This window comes from Tenebrio molitor, chromosome 1 (genome assembly GCF_963966145.1).
Source record: "Tenebrio molitor chromosome 1, icTenMoli1.1, whole genome shotgun sequence".
In the NCBI taxonomy this organism is placed as follows: Eukaryota; Metazoa; Arthropoda; class Insecta; order Coleoptera; family Tenebrionidae; genus Tenebrio; species Tenebrio molitor.
This window is the reverse complement of record NC_091046.1, coordinates 36,791,677-36,815,543: the sequence shown is the minus strand read 5'-3', so window position 1 is coordinate 36,815,543 and position 23,867 is coordinate 36,791,677. Positions and strand designations below refer to the sequence as shown.

The 23,867-nt window shown below is 36.1% G+C and overlaps 2 protein-coding genes across 2 annotated transcripts in view; one reads left to right on the top strand and one right to left on the bottom strand.

Moving 5' to 3' along the window:
* LOC138124901 (melanocortin receptor 5-like) overlaps positions 1 to 23,867 on the bottom strand; it is a 70,726-nt gene that overhangs the window by 37,545 nt on the left and 9,314 nt on the right. The window lies entirely within an intron of this gene.
* On the top strand, positions 11,166 to 23,443 carry LOC138128136 (uncharacterized). The gene is made up of 3 exons (XM_069044345.1): positions 11,166 to 11,249; positions 19,278 to 19,401; positions 19,665 to 23,443. Exons 1-3 carry the CDS (start codon positions 11,166 to 11,168, stop codon positions 23,441 to 23,443), a joined length of 3,987 nt encoding a protein of 1,328 aa, XP_068900446.1.

Sequence of the window (23,867 nt, the reverse complement as noted above, 5' to 3'; positions counted from 1 at the left end):
ATATTTGGCTTAACAATATCTGAAATTATATTATCACTTAATTTTAAAGGTGTGTAACCTTTATCCGCTGAAACCAAAGCATTAAAAAAAGTGTTATCACGAGCTCTATTGAGAAAATAATTTTTTAGTGAAGCAATTTGATTGTGTTGTAGAATTTCTAGATTTGAAAAACCCCTACCACCATTTTCGCGTGGTAAATTAAATCTTTCAATAGCAGATTTGGGGTGATGTTTACAAAATTTTGTAAAGAGAACTCAGGTTTGAATGTTTATATTTTGTAAATTAGTTTTGGACCATTTTATAACACCAAAAGAATAGGTCAACAATGGAACAGCTTATGTATTAACTGCTTTAATTAAATTATTACCGTTTAATTTTGATTTTAAAATAGATTTAATTTTTAAATAAAATTGTTTTTCTAAATTTTCTTTTATAATTGAATGTTGAATATGATTTGATATGATATGATATGATTTGATATGATTAATCAAATACCTAAATATTTATAAAATTCTCCTTTATTTAAATTTTTAATGATTTCTCCTTATTTAGTTATATACTATTCTTTAATATTTATTACAATACAACTTAACATTTCTCAGAAAAAAGGAAACATACAAAATTATAAAAGATGTTCGAAATTCCCCCTACTTTGTAGATAACAAGTTCTTACACGTCTAATGAAGTCTAAGAAATTTCAGGATTATTTCGTATAGTATCCATCGCTGCTTGAATTCTGTTCCACAATTCATTTACATTCGCAGGTTCCGGGTTGTTAACGAGTGATTGAATGTGCCTCCAAAAATAAAAATCTAGTGAATGAAGATCCGGAGAGCGTGGAGCGTGGAGGCCATGGAATTGGTCCATTTCTGCCGATCCAACGATGTTCGAACTCAGCATTCAAAAAATTTACAAAATTGTGAATGTGGGACGCAGCTCCATCAAGTATTAACCACGTATGCCTTCCTATTTCCAATGGAATTTCATCTAATTAATTTTCGAAGTCATTACGCAAAAGTGTAAATAACCATTTCTATAGTAAAAACGTTTTAGATATGGATTGTCAAACTCCAGGTCGCTTAAAACTTATGATTGAACTGTACGTTAGTTAGTTTATAAGCGTGCCTAGTTACTTTTCCTGGTAGTGCCAACTTAACGACAAGTTCCCAATCCAGATCCATAACGTTCCGGCTATAGTTAATCGATTAGGGAGTATAAATGGACCAACGACCTCGTTTTGAAAAAAAACAGTCCACACATTGATTGAAAGTCTGATGATGCACTGATCTGTACAGATGTGGATTTTCGATGGCCCAGTAATGTAGATTTCTTAAATTTAACCTACTATTCCGAAAAAAAATTATTTCATGGTAATAGTAGATTACATACCGAGGTGGGAAGTGTTTCATTCCTGTCGAGAGCTAAGATAGATTACCAAGGCGTAGCCGAGGTGAACTAATGCTCGAGACAGGAATGAAACACATTCTCACCGAGGTTTGTATACTATTTTATTCGGAATCATTACATTTTTAGCAAATAAACAATTAATTTGATGCAGCTTCATTTCTACTGTTTTTCGACTTTCAGTAAGTACGCCACTGGAAAAACCTTATAATAGGGCGGAAAGTGACCTATTACTGACCAAGAGAGGGAAGTAAAAATAAAAAGGAATGGTTAACTTTCCGCCCTCGTATAAGGTTAGGAATGTGCATATTCCAATACGATTCCGAATAAACATAATTTTTTCAATAAAAATGGGATCTTGTGCATTCATGTGTAAAATCCACTCACAGAAGTTAACTCTTCGCGGGTAATTTTCGGAAAGCAAAGCTTGCACTCGGGTATAATGAAACGGATGTGTATTTTCCTCTTTTAACATCTTCCACACTATAAACGTTGACGTTTGGACCTGCTGACTAATTCGTCGAATGCTGAAGGTTGGGTCGGCATTAGCAATATCTAAAATTGCTTCATCACGGTCAACAGCATTATCATCAACCGATCTTCCTCTCTCTGCTGTAGTGCTGTATTTAGCCTAACTTGACCAGTTTCCCGAAATCTTCTATCGACAGCGACAAAAACGCTTTTATGTGGAACACGTCTGTTTGGAAATCTTCCCTGACAAACCCTGCCAAGCTGTTCCCATGAACTTCCCTGTATATCAAATGCATGTCAGCGTACTCTTGGAAGGTATATGTTCCAGCCATTTTAAAAAGATTACGCTGACAAAACGCGGAATTTCGTAAATTACAATACGCCACTGATTTAGTTGTCAGATTTAATGACAACTACTGATTTAATATTTTGACATTTAACATTATGAGACACTGGATTTTTCTAATTTTAAATTAATTCGGCAGAAGTTCTCTCATTGGTCGACTATTCTGTCCTCTACTTCTTAAATGAAGACACTTAACACAACAGTATAAAACAATTATTATGACTTGTCTTACCAATAACCATCAGCCATTAAAAGATTGCCGTCGAATTACATAACACCCTGTGTACTGTCGCGAGCAATAAATTTTGGTCGTCAATGTCATTTCAAAATTTGGTTAGATTGTCACAAATTTAAAAATTTTCCCTGCCTGATTATGCCCATGTCAACAAAGTGTCAAAAAATGAGCAAAAAATGACAATTAATGTCATACAACATGATGAAAGGTTATGAGGTTATGACTTATGATATTTACGACTGTTTTACAATGGAGCATTTTTAATTGCGTCAAAGAATGACCTTGACGATCAAAATTTATTGCTCGCGACTGTACGTTGTTGTAATTTTAGTTCAACAAGTACAAACAACTGCTTGTCAGAAATTTTACTACAGTAACTGCACCCCTGGCACACAGAAGTTACTTTACTGTGTATTCAGAACAATCGGAGGAGAATTTATCTCCAAATTACTAAGTGTGAAGATTGTAGATTAAATATTTTACTTCAAGTAGTTTTTAAAAGAACATGCAGCATAGCTTAAATATACTGCTGCACGTAATGGAGTGTATTTAAATTAGGATAATTAAAAAAATATTAATCTACTGACCTTCTGTTTTCAGGAGTAAATAGTTTAAGAACTTTTATTATACTCGTAATACTTTATAAGTGTAGCTTAACGAGTGTTTTTTTTAAATTTGGGGTCGAAATTGGCATTGAAGAGTCGATTGTGAATGCACTCTATGGATAACAGATCTCAGATCACGGATCAGCTGTTTAAATCTTACGCTTTTACACGAGTGGTGCGTTCTCAATCGACTTTCCAACGCCAACTTCGACGCCAAATAAAAAAAAAACACCCTTTACTTGACGGCAATTTTGTGCTAACAAACTTTATCACAACGAGGCAATTATGTTTCGGTGAAACGTGTTTACCATAGAGAAGCTTAAATGAAAGACAAGCTCATCAAAACGCCACCAAAGTAAATTATTATGATTTTTTTTATACTGAGAGCTTTGCTTTATCCTATTTAGTATTTACTGTATGTTTGAGATAAATTGTTTGACCCGTAGGTCGAATTTTGTGATTAAAACAAGTTGTAACTTAACAACAACTTTACTCTTCGAATTTCTAATACAGATTGTTCAAAATATGGTTAAAATGAAGGCAAGAAACTACCTCAGGTAAGCGGACCGGTGTTTCTTGTGCCTGTGCAATTGGTTGCAAAAAAAACGGGAACTGTCAGAATAAAATTGATGCATTTTTACAATTTTTTCATAGTGTGAAACCTTCTTACGAGAGATGGGTTAGAATTATGGTCAAAATTCAATGACATTTAAAAAATTATTTGACAGGTATTGTCAAGTAGACAATTAATTGACAAATGAACTAAACCAAATTTACATTAGGAAAATATCCTTTTCCCGTTTTTTTTTTGCAACCAACTGTACATAGGATTGTGCATAAATGTTTAATTTTTTTTATTTAAAGTGTTCTCCCAAAATGAGCTAGGTAAGAACTTAACGCACTCTATAATTTATTGGTGGTTCATAATTAATTATCACCGTCAAAAGTGCGTCAAAAGTTCTTGTACAAAATTCTTTGATTTGTATCTCGAACCTATCGTTTATCCTGTCATTACTGCTTATACCTACAGTGTGGAATAAAATGATTTACATCTAGTTACCTTTGGAATTTTTGCACATGTAAATTTTCCTGTACCGCTCTACTTTTTTTCGAAGTCCGAACTATTAGTTCTGTCAATAAATGTCATCAATCGAATTGACAATTGTAACAATTTACTAAATTGAATTAACAATCACATTTGGAATTTGGATATAACGGGTGACTATTAAAATTTTCACTTGGAGTTGGCTTTGAACGAGTTTTTTTTTTGTGTTACTTTAGACACACGCAAGAACGAACGACAAATGTCAGTCAGTACAATTGAAACATAGTTTTGAAATGTCAAACTTGTCAGTGTCTAAGGTGCAACGGAAAACAAAGAATGATCCATAGTCAATCCTAAGTGAAAATTTTAATAGTCACCCGTTATATTTTGAGGTTAGGTTTTCTTTTTTTTGTAGAGCGGCATTTCGTATTTTTACAAGGGTAATGCAAAGGTAACTAGATGTAAATCATTTTATTCCACACTGTACTACGGCAGTTTTTATTAATTTTGAGATAACCACTTTCTTGTTGCATTTGCGAGGAGTTGTTGAATCCATCTACCTCCACTCTGTACGGGGTGATTCAAGTTTTACCGCTCGAGCGAAAACACCCACTTCTAATCGATTTAAAATTCTCAAAAAATGCAGGAACGATTGGGTATCGCTGTAGAACATTCGGCAAAAATTTCATTTTTTTTTATAAGGGAAACGAGTAAATATTTTCAAACATTTAGGAAAAATTTGATGTCATTGAAATCATGAAAGCATCACCGGTTTTTGAAATAAATAGAATTCGATATTAAAGTGCAAAATTTAGTTAAATAAAATTGGGCGGTCACTTCCACAAAAGAGGTTGACATGGGTTATTTATGGTACCCAATAGGGACTAAAGAATTACTAGAAACTCAACAGTGAGGTATTTATTTATGACACTGCAGTTGTAAATCTTGATCATTTTTCGCTGTTAATGTTAAAATTGGAATCATTCAAAAACTAATCCTTTTCTATTGATGCGAATTTCATAAATATGTTCTTTGAATTTATTGTGAATTATGAGCGTCCATGGAAAAAACATTTTTTTTGCTCAAAATCAATGTTTTTAATTTTATGGGTCTGAGTGAGTGATACGCAAAAATTGATTGCACACGTTTGAAGCCTTATATGAAGGGAATGTAACCGTAAAGTTTCGTAATTTTTGCTAATTTTTTAATAGGGTTAATCGTGCGGGAGGTAAAACTTGAATCATCCTGTACACACTTTTTGACTCTGGACTAAAATAATGAACTAAGTTTTAGCCATCATAATAAGTCTTTATTGGTAAATATACAGAGTGATCAACAAGAAAGCAAATCAAGAGTGCTACCGCATTTTTTGTTTTATCGAAACGTCTCTCTTAGCTTAATCGTACACATTTGTATACTTGCTATACACAGTCGTTTTATTGGTTGCCTACCTGTTGAAAAATCTATTATTAATTAATTCATTTATTATTAATAATTAATACTTTTACCGGTTTCAGTATAGTAAGTCTTGGTTTACATTCACAAAAGTTGGATGGTTAGTGAGTCATAACTGTACTAGTACAGTTATGCTGTATTGTAATATTGCCATAGTGACATGTGACATGTCAACAACAATCAACAAATATCTAACTTTATTCATTATTAATTTAAACAGGCGGAAATAAAAACAATAATTACTTAAATAGACGGAACTCTGCTATAGTAAAAATGAATTGCAATTCGTAGCATCGGGCATCGGGTACATAATGATGAGGGGCTATATTTCTTCGACTATATAAACAAAAAGATAAATACGCTACGGAACTATGAGCACTTACCTTTACCAGTTCATGAAAATACGCCAACATCACTTTCATTTACAGTTGTAACCTTGTTGTTTGAATGTCTCTATGATTTCAGATAAGTACCTGCCTTTTGATTTTCCGGTATTAAGCTATTTAAAGCTTGTTCTGCTTCATTTAAGATGTTTTCCGGTAAAACAATCAAATGTAACTATGACACCTGAACATATCATGCAAACGCGATCAACTCAATCTATTTTAAAACGAGTTTTTGGATTTAATTGTTTTAAATTCTCTCTAATTACTCTGAAACCGGTAAACTATTGAACAAACCACGGATGTTATTAATCATAACAACCTCAGATGTCTTAAAATCCTCGCTCTGCTTATGATAGTCATAACATCGCTAGGTATGTTAATAGCTATAACTTCAATGATAAAACTCATTTTACCACTTATTCTGGGGTAGTTGTTGCTTACAGGAAACGTCCGTACACTTTGCTGAAATCGAAAACTATTTTCAAGGTTAATTTTATGTTACTTCAAAACTGACGTTTTGTTGACATTTCACCGAGAAATCTGCTTCGCGTTTGGCAATAAAACTGGTAAATTACCCATTCTTACGAATGTAAAATGTTGCGCTCTTGTTTATTTTGAAAAAAATTTCAGATAATAATAATAAAATGCACAATTAATTATAATTCCAACGTCTCAAATTCATCAGATATGATTTATTATAAAGTAGCGTTTGAGACCACAAATTGTCCACGCCCATGTATTGAACGCTTATTTGCATATGATTCCGCTACGACGTGACCGATAATTTGCAACGCCTGCTCTGATTTGTTTTCTTTTTGATCACTTTGCATAGTTTTTTACATGGTAGGCAACTTTTTTTAGGACAGGAAAAATTAATAGTGTTTCAATTCGTGATCTATATACTGCAACCTGTTGTTTTAAGATGAATAATAATAAAATGTTCTTCTGACGACCTGACGAGCTGCAGTGTAAGAAATACAGTCTAATGGTGCTATTCTCTAAGCAAAAGTCGCCCACTGTAACTCTATAACTCTATAAGCTACAGTCTGTAACACAAAATGGTATTCTCTAAGGGAAATTGTCTCTGTAACATACATTCTATAGCTTACAGTCGCTGTAAATTTAATAAATTTATGGTGAGACAAATCGTCACCATAAGCACTGTAAAGCCTCTGTAAGTCATCAATTCATCATAACTGTAAGTACATGTAATCTTGACGTTTGGTTTCATGTTAATTCTGCCTGGTTCTACCGATTATACCTAAGGTCACTAAATCAACATACTACGTGTTAAGGTAGCGCCATTAGTGATTTTCTATATCTATCCTTGTCGCACAATAAACTCAATCTGGGGATAAACAAAACAGAGTCACGTTTGAAAATGTATAGTGTCACTAAAGACTGTTGTCATTTTGCCAAACTAAATTCCCTGAAACTGATGTCTTCCTCGTCGCACTTACGACATTTGCATTTATTATCTTTGTTCCACAATAAACTCACGCCAGGAATGTAATGGCGCTACCTTAACACGTAGTGTGTTGATTTAGTGACCTTAATTATACCAACTCACTATCACAAAGATAAACATGAACAACGCCCATTCTTTTGACGATAAAAAGGGACCAGTACCAATTGCATTTAATTCCTTGGACAACTTATACCAAAACTTCTGTTCGCGTTATCTCAAAGGTCCAGATTTATTGCGATATCATTTTGCGCTTCTAAAATTAGTAAAGTAAAGACTTCTTTGCCATTAGCCCACCAGTGGTAGGGCTAATGGCCTGAACAACTTCCAAATGTAATTTGAGGAAATATTTGGATTTAATTCGCCAGAACGAAAAATATCATCCGTTTCCATTAAGTTCGAATATTCTTCGTACTGCTCGGAAATTGTATTTTTACACCTTTTTCGTTTTGTAATTGTTCATTTTGACACTTTCCATTTTTGAAAGGTACGAAATTTGCATTGTTCATTTGGGAAAAGCTTGCTCCACTAATTTTCAAATGTATTAAATAGCTCTGTAAGGCAAATGCTTACAGAGGTATTTAGAGAATACGAATTTTATGTATCTCTGTAAGGACGTTTCTTACATTGCTCTGTTAGCTACATACTGTAACTTTTTACATTATGTAGTGAAATTTTAGAGAATAGCACTATAAATTTCCAAAACTAGCGTTTATTCACATAACGTACAAATCGTTCGACAACTCTCAATCGACTGACTTCTCTACCCTTCACCTGATTACGTCTCACATTTTTTGCCAAGCATGCAAAACATATCGATACTAAAAACTATAAAATGTTCATATTCCTTGGACCAGAGTCATTTATGTGTCATCATCCACTTTTTCTCACACTCGGCCATCCTGTTCGGCGGTCTGTCCTCAGGCCGCAACTTCCACTCCAAGCCTACAACTGGGCAAACCTCGCCCGCGTGGCAACTACCACCTCATAAACCAAGATGGTACTCGGTATCTACCAAACAATCGTATCTAGTGGCTACAACCACTCCGCTCTAGGGGAAAAAGCTGGACCAACGAGATCCGTGTGGCTACTGCCACTGCTTAAACTTAACTATTACCTGGACATCAGGTCCGTGTGGCTACAACCACTTCGTCAACTTAATCATTACCTGGACATCGGGTCCGTGTGGCTACAACCACTGCTCGCCGTGTTTATCGACTGGACTGACTGTCCGTGTGGCGGCAACCACTACTTGATCATGCAGATTGTAGATTAAACTTGGACAGATGTCCAGGGCCGCAACTTTTCGACTGCTACAACAGTCCTCGATTTGTAACGCCCTTCACGCAGATCTTCCACCACGTAGCGATCATTAAACAAAGCCGCTACTACTCTGAACGGTCCCCGAAACTTGGGAAGAAGTTTCTTGCTTGAACCGGAATTCTGTGTACTGGTAATCAGCACCAGGACCAAATCGTCCTTGCTGTATTTGTCGGCTTCCCTGCGGTGTTTATCGTAATACTGTTTTTGTCGAGCTTGGTCAGTAGTGATGTGCTCTTGTATTTCGGGTCGCAGTTCGGCCAGGTTGAGGTGTTCAAGGTCTACCTCAATTTCTGCTAACAACTGTGCTTGTGCTGCAGGCCTCGGTTGGTAACCCATCAATGCTTCCGAAGGGGTCGTCTTAATACCTTTATTGAAAGTGGTATTCATGGCACTTTGTACTTCTTTCACATGCGTGTCCCATTCGTTGCTTCTTGTATCTGCACTAAGAGTGGTCAGCGCCGCAACAATTGTTCTGTTATAGCGTTCACACTGCCCGTTGGCTCTCGGTGTCGCGACGGCATTTAACACGTGTCTAATATTGTACGTTTCGCAGAACAACTTAAAAGAGTGCGAAGTGAAGGCACTTCCCCTGTCACTAATGATTCGCGTCGGAACCCCGAACAAGCACATAACTTGCTGAAACACCCGCGCGACAGGTTGGGTCTTCTGCGACTTCACAGGTTCCATGATAACGAATTTGGTGAAGGCATCAACAATCACTAATAGAAACTTGTTTCCTTGGGCACTAGTCTCGAAGGGCCCCACGTGGTCTACGTGAACCGTATGAAACGGTACACTCACTTTTTCAATGGGGTGTAACTTCCCCTGCTTCTTCCTAGCACATTGCTTGTAATACGCGCAATTCAAACAGGCTCGGACATATTTCGTCACGAAACTACGCATCCTCGCAAACCAATAATGTTTCTGCATCCTTTTCAACGTATTCTCTATTCCTGTGTGACCCGCCTGGTCATGGCATAACCGACAAACTTGCCACCGGACATCTTTCGGCACCACCCAAGACGTTTTATCATTCTCCAATTTTCTGTAAACACGGTCATTCTTTAAGACATAGTCGTCGAAATAGCTCTTGGTGTCACGACTCTTTTCTTCACTGCTCAGGATCGTTCGAATCCGGACAATCTGCTCGTCATGCAGTTGAGCAGCCAATATCCAATCTCCCTCGGTTAAATCGGCTTGGTTAACTTCTGGTTCCTCCAAGGGCTGCCTACTAAGGGTATCAACGTGACTCATCTTGGTTCCGGCCCTTTAGGTAATCTCGAAGGTATAATCTTGTACCTCGAGCCACCATCTTGCCATGCTCGGTAGCAAGTCCTTTTTTGCGAAAGTCGTTCTCAAGGCACTACAGTCTGTAACTACCCGAAATTTGATACCAATCAAATACACCCGAAAGTATCTGAGAGCGGACACAACGGCCAATGTCTCTAACTCGTAGGAATGATAGTACTTCTGTTCACGTGTACTTTGTTTGCTGTAGTACGCCACTACACGGGAAAGTTCTCCCCGCCGTTGCATCAGAATCGCGCCATACCCTAATGAGCTGGCATCGGTGTGTAACTCTGTCTCTAACTTAGGGTCGAAAACGGCCAGTACTGGTCTTTCCGTTAGAATCGTCTTGATATTGTCAAAGGCACTTTGTTGCTCTGACCCCCAACACCAGGGCGTATCTTTTCGTAATAAACGTGTCAGCGGCTCCACGATCCTGGCATTGTTCTCTACGTGTCGACGGAAGTAGCCCGACAAACCCAAGAACTGTCGTACTCCTTTTATGTTCTGGGGTTCCTTCATTTCTCGAACAGCTTGTACCTTTCGGCCACCTGGTTTCACCCCTTCGGCGGTAACTTCTCTTCCTAAGTACTCAATGTTTTTTTAGGTCTTGTCCAGGCGTCGCCTTGTACGTCGCAGCGTCGAGCAGCAACTTTGCAAATGGAAGTGGTTTTTGAAACTGCTTCACCAGTACCAGCTTAAGTTTGCGCCATTCCACATTCAGGTGTTGTTGACTGTCATACCATCGTCTCGCCATTCCTCGGAGTCGATTTGCGACAATTCTGGCTACCACCTTGCCGCTCCAGTTGTACGTTTTTGCCACATCGTTCACTCGCGACACCCAAGCTTCAATAGTTAAATCGTCCTTTTGGGGGTCGAATATCGGTATAAGCGCCTCATCATTCTGGCCCGGTCCACCAAACCTTGGTGCAATCTCGATTGTTGCTAAACGCCTTTTTAGTTTCTTTAACTGACGCTTCGCGTCGCCAGACGAACTCGAAGACGTACTTGTAGATGACGAACTCGACGATGAGCTTGAAGATTGCTTCCGCCGACGCTTTGTGCCCGCACGATGGGTTTCATCACTTTTACCCGATCGATTCATGATTAATTACAAGTGTAATAGTTTTTGCCGCGTAAACTATGCGTTCGCTTCGCAGCGGTTCGGTCTTTTTCAAATCGCGTAACACTACTCGTTACACAGGAATTCAAACACCAACTTCACAGGTAACGCAGATAGCGCGAGTAATCCCACTTCTGAATTTTGTAAGAAATACAGTCTAAATTTCCAAAACTAGCGTTTATTCACACAACGTACAAATCGTTCGACAACTCTCAATCGACTGACTTCTCTACCCTTCACCTGATTACGTCTCACATTTTTTGCCAAGCACATATCGATACTAAAAACTATAAAATGTTCATATTCCTCGGACCAGAGTCATTTATATGTCATCATCCATTTTTCCAACAGCAGATAAAGCTATTATCTCCGCTGAGAGCGGCAGATAAACTTATTATCTCCGCTGAGGGCGTCCGTGAAGTTATTATCTCCGCTGATGAGCGGCAGTAAAGTAAACTAGCTAAATCATTTGAAATTCCTACCTGGTTTCTTAACATGTCTTAAATAATTTGTTATGAAGGTTTGAAGAAAAAATAGTATATGTTATCCAACCAATCTCTCGCTGGACAAACTATAGTAAGTTGGATGTTAACGAAGTTATAATGTTTGATTAATACGAGTATACTCGTATCTATAAATTTCTTCATAACTCATGAAACAAGGTAGACGGCATCTGTGGTTTCGTTAAGACATATGCATGTACGCGTTGCAGATCTGTAAAGAGCTAATTGATATGGAGAAATAATTCGCTTGAGGGGTTAAATTAACTCAATTAACTCACTAACGAAAACTAGAGCAAACGTTAATATCGTAGGCTTTTCAAAAATAAAGTAAATGTTTCATAAAATATAAAATATGTCCGTACAAACAGAAGCCTTATCATAAATAAGTCTCTGACAAAATGTTTGATATTGATTATAATTTCAGATATTTGTATATCTAATTTAAAATGACTTTACATTTTCAATATTTTGCAAATTAGACTTTGAATTTTAGACTACATTCAGATTGTTCTTTTTGATTTTTTGGGTATAGTTGTTAATTGAAAAAATATTATTCTTATTTGACATTGACATTGCAACACTAATTTGTGCGAAGTGCGATTGTTGGTAATTGCTTGTAATCCATTAGTGGTTGTTTGTACTAACACTAGCCACATTAGATATGCAACTGTTTGTTAATTAGAGAGTTAATTTCAGGGTATTAACACGAAATTATCAGGAGGAGGTGAGATATTATTATTTATTATTATTATTTTATTTAAAATTATTACACAGGAAAATTGTTTAGAAGTTACATTCTTATAATTTAACACTACCACAATTCAACGTTGCTGTTCATAACGTGAAGTCTAAATCAGAAAACTGCAGGAAAACTAAATCCGTTACATACATACAGATGTCCCAGAGTTGCGAAAAAGCTCCATAACTTGTTTGTTATTAAAGATATCAACTTTTCCTTTTTTCTAAAAAAAATCTTTCTATCAGTGCAATAATAAATACGGGGTGCCATTTGAAAAAAAAATGGGTTTTTGACGTTTTTTATTTGTTGTGTTTAAAAAATCGCAGTAGACCTATGCGACTGAGCAGGTTGTTGAGTAAGAGGCCGATTTCAAGTTGACTTGCGATGGTTGCACTTGTTGTTGTCATGGTAACGGCGCAAGAGAGAAAGATGATGCATATTGGTAATTAATGTGTATGACAAAGATAGCTACACATTTGCGTTCTACCACCTATTTGCGACCATGACTTGAAAACGGGCCCCAAGTCATGGTCGCAAATAGGTGGTATAGTCCAATTTTTACCCTTTTGCGATGACGTCATTATCTAGTAACTTTACGTATGTTTGAGCTAGGATCAGAAACAAATTTGAATTGATCATAAATAACTATAAATGTGTCAAATTTGTTGACAGCTGCTTCGAAAGGTTATGTTTGTAATCAATGTAATAAGTGAAAGAAATTAAAAATTGTCAAATTGACAGGAGCATAAAATAACCTCAAAGTGACCATCAATAAATAAACGTGCCTTTTTTTTGTTTTTTTCTGTTTCTGTCGTTTCAATAAAGAGAAAGCGAGGAAGGAAATCGTGACGTCACCTCAAAAGGGTAAAAATTGGACTTTAGAGCGCAAATGTGTAGCACTCTTTGTCTTGCACATTAATCACCAATATCCGTCATCTTTCTCTCTTGAGCCGTTAACATGACAACAAGTGCGACCGTCGCAAGTCAACTTGAAATCGGCCTCTAAGCACTCAACAGATGCGGCAAACATTCAGGAGTCAATCATTTTAATGTATGTGCAACGATTTGGAAGGTACGAATTTTCGAATGGACCGTTGCAATTCGAACTTCTGGTAAAAAAAAGCTGTATACCTACTTATATTAGTTATATAGGTATTGCAATATTTTGCGAATGTGCAGTAGAAACGCAGCTATTTATCTAAAAAAATAAAAAGTTGATATGATTAATAACAAATAAGTTATGGAGCTTTTTCGCAATTCTGGGATACCTGTATGTATATCCTAACTTTGCTAATGCTTCCATAAAAGGGTCATACTTTATACATATAAATCAGCTTGTTGAAGTTTCTTTCACCCAGAATCGGAATTTATAATGGAATGAGGTACAATATAAATTAAATAAGAATAAAAAAAATAATTGCATTTTGATGAAAGTTGGCGTTAATAGCAACACTAACTTAAAATGAGTTCAGGAAAAGACATAATAAGTGACTATACTTCGTCCAGGGAGAGATTGGGAGATTTTAAATTAAATTAACCTAACACTACAAAATGCACTAGAATGCATTCATCAGGATGTATATACATATTTCAAATTTTACGTGTGCTAGGCACTACTTTCTCTACGTAGAATTTAGTGATTTTTATGTCAACCAATCTCTCGCTGGAGAAACTATACCTATTCTACTGGAGAGTAGAGACTATTGGGGGTATTCCGGTATTGGGATAGAATTATGCTTGCCAAGCTTTGCTCGTATGTATACAGGGTGTGTCAAAAGTCGCGGATACGCTCTTGGAACTAGGAAGTATTCACTTTCGAGTATCCACTACGGTTGTTAGTTTTATTTTATCTAAATTCGTTGAGACACAGTGAGCTTTCAAATGTTAGAATAAGAACCTATCATAACTGAAATTATCTGTGTTATAAACAAAATAGGTGTTCGAAACGAATCAAAAATAAGTTAAGAACAACTCCTAGTGGTTATAGCGATAAGTATGTTAAAATTAGTCTTCTTGTTTGATGTTAAAGTTTGAGGAAAAATGTCCGAAAACCATTTGGAAACATGCTTATATCACTTGGTAGGCATCACTGAACCCGTGTTTAAAAGGCTGTCCGCGACTTACGACACACCCTGTACGGTAAGAGTGCAAAAAGGGTCAATGTGCACATCCACCGGCTTATGTGTACAATGACCAACAGAACCGGCCAATGTGCGTAAATTACCTGTTATACGCACTTTCACCGGTCAATGTGTAAAGTGTCCTACTATGTACTTCTAGAAAATGTTTATTCCACTACTTAAATAAAAATGCAATTGATACCAAGATGTTCATAGGTATATTATAGGTCTGTACGATGTATGTAATTAACTAATTAGATATAAAATATGGTTTATTAAAAAACGACAAAATAACCTATTAAAATAGAAATAAACTAATTACAATTTTTTTTAAGAAAACCAAATTGCTATTTAGTAATTTTATTTTTGCGACAGGGCTACCGTGGCATTTAGAATTGCGCAGTACCAATGAAGCTTCACAGTGGCACTTTTTGGTTTGGCATTTTCCCCTGCGTCCGTATTTCTTAAAACCTGCACGTTAAATTTGTCCTTCATTGTTATTCAAACTAAAACACCCACCAATTACACTGTTATGTCGTTTCAACCTAAACCTAACCTCACACCGGCCGGTATCCACATTCGCCGGTTATTCTGCGTGTTGGCTTCAGTCGTAGTAAATTTATATCCACATTTACCATCCGCCTCCGGTAAATGTGCACATAATCCATGTTTGAAAGGTGAATGTGCCAAAACGATGACCGAAAATGATTGCTATGTACATTTGCCAACGTAACAGGACATTATGAACATTTACCGGTAAATGTGGACATTCACCTTCCCACCGCAGTTTTCCGTAACATATATGTATAATAATCGATTGAGGATGAATGTGGATAAGGGGTGATTATGACATCTGGTGACATTACTGGTAGTAGCTACAGAACAAATAAAATTCCCTAATAGAAATTGATAGCTTTCGTGTTAGGTTAGGTTGATTTCAATTAAGGTTACATTATGTGACGGAAATGGTAACATCGTTGCCAGCTTGAATGTATTTCGAGTTGAATCATAATTTGAGTATGAATGCCTCTGAAATTCAAATTTGAATATTTATAAAAACAAATACAAACATATCGCAAGGTTTATTAATGATATATGCATAACATATGTACTAATGGAAAACTGTATACAGGTGCGTCCTAAAAAACGCTGCAAGCCATATCTCCGTAATTTATAGCTTGATTTAAATAAAACAAAAACTGGAATAAATCACTTCAAAAGCACTATAAGCACAACATAGACTTTTTTTCAAAAAGTAATTCAAGGTCAAATGATAATCAACTTTGTTTTTTTAAATTAAATTTTTTTATACCCATTTTGAATTACTTTTTGAAAAAACATTAGTCTATATTGTGCTTATAGTGCTTTTAAAGTGATTTATTCCAGTTTTTGTTTTATTTAAGTCAAGCCATAAATAACGGAGATACCTATGGCTTGCGGCGTTTTTTAGGACGCACCCTGTATATCCGTTTTCTATCCTTAATTTTTTAATCAAATTAAATTAGACAACATTGTTCAAATTTGAATGTCGGAATAATCACAGCCACCCCTTATCCACATTTAATATATCTGAAAAATATTCGCAATAATCGCATTCCCTTCTAGTGCAGAAGTTATAATATTAATGCTATTCCTTGAAGCTTCGGTTAGAAGGGTGCACACTTTAGAGATTTGCGGTTAGCAAACAGAACTAAAAGTTGTATACAGTACCCAACGCTCAAAGCAAAATAGTGTTTAACCATGGGTAGGTAGATACATATTGTGTTTATTGACATTGCCAAATTCTTTTAAACTCGTGTAAGGAAATATACATCTTGTTTTTATTAATATTTTGAGCTACCTATTTTCACTCGTCTTTCGATTAGCTAGCAGGCACACAAAATCAATTTATCAAATCCACGTTGGTTGTTATGGAAACAACAAAATAACAACTGTTATGAATGACAGCAGACCTATTACGGTTTATAACGGTACAAGGTGCTGTTATGAACAAGAAATAAGTTTAACATTCAACCAATAGTGTTTCGTATGTTTAAGTAAAATCCATAGCACAACAATTATTATACGATACTCGCTAGTTAAGTGCTTAAGATCTCAAAACTCTTCTTTTTCTCGATCTGCTATAAAACACTTACCCACGTTGTAGCCTGATATACTATTATGCGTTCAAGCTGAGTGAGCGGTGAAAAAAGCAAACCATTTGGAAGAGTGTAAAGTTTGAATTTTCCGCCGTTTGACACGAATGACATTTGTTTATGTTAAATCTGCACATAATTGAACATGTTTGATTTCAGCAAAGGGTGCCCTTAGATATTTGCTTTGAGAATAGGAATCGCTAGTTATTCTACTTTTAATGTAAAACATTGCAAAGAAAGAAAAAACAGGAAGATTTTTTGTTTATAAATTTTAGGTTAGCTGTTCTTAATACAACTGTCAATTTACACTTTAAAGAAGCAAAACAATTGACGGTTTCCAATGCCTTCCCAGCCCAGGATTTCATTTGAACGTTCTATACAATTTTATTATAACATTAATGTCTGGTCAAGTTGTATATTTTTCTTTCAACACAACATTGTCGTAAAGGTATAATAATCATTATCCATTCCATTTCTTCTTTCACGGTAGTTGGCGCAAAGAAACTTGTTACTTGTTACATTTATTTCAGCTCTCTAAAATATCATTGTTTTTCGTTATTGCCAAGTGATCAGTTGATCACGAATAGTTTTCTGTCTCGGTATCCGTTACTTTGGATCTGGTCGAGTATCGAATACATACTTCAGTAGGGAATAGTTACTTTTTCTGCATCACTATTGTCAACTAGAACAGAACCCATATCTCGAATACTAAAATTTAAGCATAATTTATAATAATAATTAAATAATATTACATTTAGCGCAAATTTTTGATTACATTGGAAATAAGTATGTCACGAGACAATATAATTCATGTATCACGTGATCATGAATGATCCAATCAAAACGCGTAAAGTCCTTAGTTGCATGGCTATCACAGCGATAATAAAAAACAAAAAAATTATCATCTTGTTTACTTTCGTCGTTACGATTTTTGATTGAAATAAATTTGTCAGTTTGACAAATACATGAAAAATTTTGTATTTCATTCATTAGGTATATTGTCTCATCGAATATAACACGTGGTATGATTAATCATCGATGATATTAAATTCGTGAAATTGAAGCAGGACATTTCATAATGTCATCGATAATAATCATACCACTAGTTATATTATAGCCGAATATATTTTAATTTCGCTAAGCTTTCTTAACTTTTTAGTTTTTGGTTATTGTTAACAGTTTAAAGTCTTTGTTCGTTAGATATTTCGCGCGTCATTAAAGTCAATAAAATCAAAATTACACCATTTTTGAAAACTGTTTACTAACTAGAGTATAATATTGTTCAATTAATATTTGCGTTGTGATAATACTAACCAATACGTACACTCGTAAATACACAAATTGTTTACAATAAACTTGTCAAAAACAGTGCTAATGTTGCATGTGCATTCAAACAAATTACTGAACGTAATTTAACTTTTCTGAATGTTTTAACACTCACATTATGGCCACAAAAGTATTAATTACATATGTTTGGTTCTATGCAGGACTCTACCAGTATTTACTCCTAGAAATTTGTTTCTGACAGTTGATACAATGTTTAATTAATAATTGAGATTGCACATTTTAGTGCATTTTCTTTATAATTATAGTATTGAGTTATATACAGGGTGATTCACGTAGTCCGTTCGTTAGAAACTTTCTGATTTCCCAAAATCGTAGTAATATGAAAATTGGTAGTCGACTATAATCAACTGCTCCAAGTTCAAATAAAATATTTTCAAAATGGTGACACTTCCGGAAATACCGGGAATCGACGCCATCTTTGTTTTTTTAAATGGAAAGACCCCATTTTGATTTCAAATTTCGATTCTACGTTAAATTTTAAGTTTAAAACGTTCTTTTGTCAACACTTACCTGTCACCGTTTTTTCGCAAAAAAGCGGGGTTGCAGGGCTTCATTAAAAAAATATGACTATTGGAAATAAATAATTGATTTTTCTTTTATTGAATTGCTAAAGGTTTGGCCGATCTTTTGCGCTACTAGTGACTTTTTTTTTGTTTCATACGCCTACTGCAATTTTTCAAATTTGATAATTAAAAAATGTCAAAAATTTAATTTTTTTAATGCCAACTACCATTTCTGACACTAGATATAAATGTAAAATTTAATTTTAAGGCCAGTTTTATTAACATTGTGTATGGCTATTTATAGCCGTTTTGGCGTAATTTCTATTTTTTGAATAAAATATTCTTTTTCTTTATCAAGCAATTGTTTTATTCGAATTTTTATTCAAAAATCACATTGCAATAAATAGAAGATATGTACAACAAAATTGTACAAAATAATGTAATTTTGAACGTTATTGTTAGAAACAGGTACTGTAGCAGGTAGTCCTGCCTACTTTCTTTGTGAGAGGGGTGAAATCACCCACCCTTATTTAAGTCGAGATATAGCGGTAAAAACAAGAGTCTACCACTATCCTTGGTACTTAACACTTGTACATCAACATTTTGTCATACAATAAAGTTTTTAAGTAGTTATACAAAGACGACTATATCATTTGAACGGCTAATATCACCACCCAACAGTGATTAATCGTTCATAATTTTGGTCCTTCGAGCCGGATGATTAAATCCATATCACACGACGGTCGTCTAGTGTAATAACAAGTGTAATACAACAACAATTCAAGAAACAGTTTCGACACCCAGAGGGCAGCAACGATTTCGTCACCTTCAGCAAGGGCAAAAGGGCAGCACGAATAGTCACCGAATTGGGTAGCAGCGAAGCGATCATCACTCAAGACATCAACAAAGGTTAGTGGCTCTCAATCCTTTCAATTTCCCTTCCAAACTGCATCACTACGTACGACTTTTTCTATTGTTCCTAATTTCGCAAATTTTCATCTCGACCACGTAAATCAAATCAATCATTATGCCCGAGACATCCTTATTAGATGAATCAATTGCCAAATTAGAGGCTCTAAAAAGGAAAAGAACCTCATTAAAAGCTAGAATTACGCGTATTCAGAACTTTGTGTCTAATTTTCAATCAAATGATAATGATGTGTCTCCACTAGAAACTAGAAAAACATTCATCGAACAAATATTCAAAGAATATGACGAGGTACAGACTGAAATTGAATCACTCGATCTTTCATCAGAGGCGATTGAGACACAGACTCAGGACCGCGACGAAATTGATTTAAAGTATCTCGATGTATTATCATCAATTCAAACAAAAATTAGACAAACGACGCCTCCACCGCACACTGCGGCCACAGCGAATCCTAACGGTAGTTGTTCCAGCGCTAATTCACATTGCTCTAATCGTGATCAATCAATCAAATTGAATCTGCCAACTTTAAATTTAAAATCTTTCACTGGTTGCTATAAGGAATGGTTGTCATTTCAAAATTCATTTAAATCCATTATTGAAGACGAAAACAACATGCTAAACAACTGTCAACGTTTCCAATATTTGCGATCATGTTTATCTGGTGAAGCTTTGCGAGCAGTCGAGTCATTAACGGTGTCATCAGAAAATTATAATGTAGCGTGGGATATCTTAAAGAAACGGTTCTGCAACAAACGGCTGATCGTTCACGATCACATAATAGCCATCACAAAGGCACCCCAAGTAATTAAAGCCTCGCATTCGTCACTTAGGTGTTTTTTAGATACGTTGAATTCAAATGTTGCCGCGTTAAGACAGCTAGAAGTACCGATTGATACTTGGCACGCTCTTCTAGTCGTAATAATTGTGGACAAATTAGACGACAATCTTGCAAGAGAATGGCAGGCTACATTAACCGACGAGGTTCCAACTTACGGTCAAACGATCGAATTTTTAGAAAAGAAATGTCAGTTGTTGGAATCCTTAAATCTATTGCACCCCAAATCGAACGTCAATCCGAATCACAATAATGCAAAAAACAATATGTCACAAAAACGAAGCACTACATCTTATGTTGCCACAAACAAACTACATTGTACATTTTGTAAAAATGACGATCATACAATCTTTCAGTGCAATGAATTTACAAAATTAAATGTAGAGGAAAGAAACGCTCAAGCTCGAAACCTGAAGTTATGTCTTAATTGTCTAAGAACCAATCATTTTGTTAACAACTGTCAGTCCAAATTCAAATGCCGTAAATGCAATCAAAGCCACAATACGCTGCTTCACAAAGAAAGACAAATCACGCAAACCAATGAAACACCAGCACAGGTAGAAAGTTTAAACGCTCATTCTATGAGGTCCCAATCATCAATTATTTTGTTATCAACCGCGATCGTTCTCATAGAAGATCGTAATAATAAGTCACATAAATGTAGAGCTCTCCTGGATGCAGGGTCCATGAACAGTTATATTACGTCATCATTTTCCAAAAAATTACGTCTACAGCAGAAAGCCGTAAATATAACCGTTGGCGGAATTGGTCAAATTTCGACGAACATCAAACAGGCCGTCCAGGTAAACATCAAGTCTCAGTACAATAAGTTTTCGGCGAACTTAAGTTGTTTTGTTCTGGAAAAAATAACCGAAAATCTTCCCCTGGTGACCATAAACATGTCTGCAATAAATATTCCAAAGGAATTACAGCTAGCCGATCCGAAATTCTTAGAAACTGCACCAGTAGACTTACTTATCGGGGCTGATTTGTTTTGGAACCTTTTATGTCAAGACCGCAAGGAAATAACAATGAAGAACCATAACAAACTAATGCTGCAAAATACCCATTTAGGTTTCATTGCGGGTGGGTCACTAAATATGAACAATAACAATAGCTCAAGCACCTGCTCGCTTTCTCTAACGTCGGTAACCGACATTTTAGAGAACCAGGTGCAGAAATTCTTCGAACTAGAACAATGCAGCAACCCTTCCGAACAAAAATGCTTTTCAAATGAAGAGATTATGTGCGAGCAACATTTTATTCGAAATACGTGCAGACAAACAAACGGAAAGTTTCTTGTTAAACTGCCATTAAAAAATGATCCTCCAATTCTCAAGTCAAACCGCGATAGTGCTGTAAAGTTTTTTAACAATCTGGAACGAAACCTAAACAAAAGGCCTACACTAAAATCAGATTATGTGCAATTCATGCGGGATTACATCTCTTTGGGTCACATGGAGGAAGTTCCGGGTTGCGAATTAAATAAACCGAACTGTACATATTTGCCCCATCACGCGGTACTCAAGGATTCTACATCGACCAAGTTAAGAGTTGTTTTTAACGCGTCATTTCGCTCAGCTGATGCATTAAGTCTAAATGACAATCTTATGGCAGGACCTACAATCCAGCCAGAGCTTTTTGCAATTTTGTTGAGATTCAGAACTTTTAAATACGTCGTAAACGGGGACATAGCTAAAATGTACCGTATGATAGAAATACATCCCGATCACAGTGACTATCAACGAATTGTTTGGCGCGAGAACACCGAAGATCCGCTAAAAACGTATAGATTAACCACTCTAACCTACGGTACAAAACCGGCCAGTTTTCTAGCAACAAGATGTCTTAAAGAACTAGCTCTTCAAAACGTAAATCAGTACCCGGAAGCCGCTAAAGCAATTCAACAGGATTTTTACGTAGACGATCTTCTGACGGGAGGAGACTCACTTGAAAACCTAATCACTTTACGAGATCAAATAATTCAAATTTTAGCTCATGGTGGTTTCTTATTACGTAAATGGGCCGCCAATCATCCTGCATTAATTCCAGATAGTCACGAGCCTAATCTCAACGTCAGTTTCGATAAGGATGCTTACACTAAAACGTTAGGGCTTTTTTGGAATCCTAATCACGATTCGTTACGCTATCAGGTAAAACAGTGCGACATTCCGAAAAGACTAACAAAACGCGAAATCCTGTCTAAAACTGCCCAGGTATTCGATCCATTGGGTCTTGTGGCGCCAGTAGTAGTAAAAGCAAAAATAATCCTTCAACAATGCTGGAGTTTGAAAATTGGATGGGACGATCTATTACCTGAAACTATTTATTGTGCATGGGTTAAGATCTTGCAAGAACTCGCTCACTTAAACGAAATCGAAATTCCCAGAAACATAATAAAATCAAGCCCCGTACAGGTGCAACTACATGGTTTTGGTGACGCATCACAAATCGCATATGGCGCTGCTGTCTATCTAAGAACAACTGATCATAGTGGCAATCATCAAGTTCACTTAATTTGCGCTAAATCTCGTGTGGCTCCTCTTCGCGCTGTTACGTTACCACGCTTGGAGCTGTGTGCCGCCTTAACGTTGTCGCGATTATTTAATACAGTTTTACGAACGATAAATGTCAAAATTGATCAGCAATTTCTCTGGACAGATTCCACAGTCGTTCTGGCATGGATAAACGCTACATCTTCAAACTTACAAACATTTGTAGGAAATCGAGTTTCCGAAATTCAAACGCTAACGGATGCGAAAGATTGGTATCATGTCAAAAGCGAAAGTAACCCTGCGGATGTACTAAGCCGAGGTGCTTTACCTGGTCAACTCAAAACTAATAAACTGTGGTGGAACGGTCCTGATTGGCTGTCAGAAAACAACGACACTTGGCCCGTATCTAACGTAAATCTTTCGGATATTGAAATTCCAGAACGGCGAACTGTCACTCTGACCAATATTCATTCTCGCGAAAGACAACTACCGCTTCTTACAAAATTTTCAAATTACAAAAAAACTGAACGCGTAATGTCATGGGTATTACGGTTCATCAACAATTGTAGGAAGCCAAACCAAAGGCAAATCTCTAGTTCTTTAACATGTGAAGAATTAAAAGATTCCATGAAGGCCATCATGCGTTTAATTCAAGAAGTTGCATTCAACGATGAATTAGCTTGCCTTTAACAAAACAAACCGATTAACAAGAAATCACGTTTACTGTGCTTAAATATTTTTCTCGACAAGAATGATAATTTAATTCGCGCGGGAGGTAGGTTGCAAAACTCATCCTTAACTTACGATGTCAAACATCCCATCGTGCTACCAAACGATCACCATTTGATTAAGGCATTAGTCAAACACGTGCACATTGAGCAACTGCACGCTGGTGTTCAGGGAACTTTAGCCGCGTTACGTCAAAATTTTTGGATAATTTCTCCACGCAGTGTGGTACGCAAGATTTTGCACCAGTGTTTGCAATGTTTTAAAGTCAAACCAAGCGTTATGTATCCTATTATGGGCAATTTGCCCAAATCCCGTGTCGAACCAACCAGACCATTTTCAATCAGTGGCGTAGATTATGCCGGGCCTATTTACATCAAGGAATGTC

What these genes read in the sequence shown, in the direction of transcription:
- LOC138128136 (XM_069044345.1), top strand. Translation starts at nt 11,166, where the DNA reads ATGCGTTCGCTTCGCAGCGGTTCGGTCTTTTTCAAATCGCGTAACACT. An exon ending in TTCAAACACCAACTTCACAG is followed by an intron (nt 11,250 to 19,277) that starts GTAACGCAGATA and finishes CAACAATTCAAG; the next exon opens with AAACAGTTTCGACACCCAGA. An exon ending in CACTCAAGACATCAACAAAG is followed by an intron (nt 19,402 to 19,664) that starts GTTAGTGGCTCT and finishes TGTCTCCACTAG; the next exon opens with AAACTAGAAAAACATTCATC.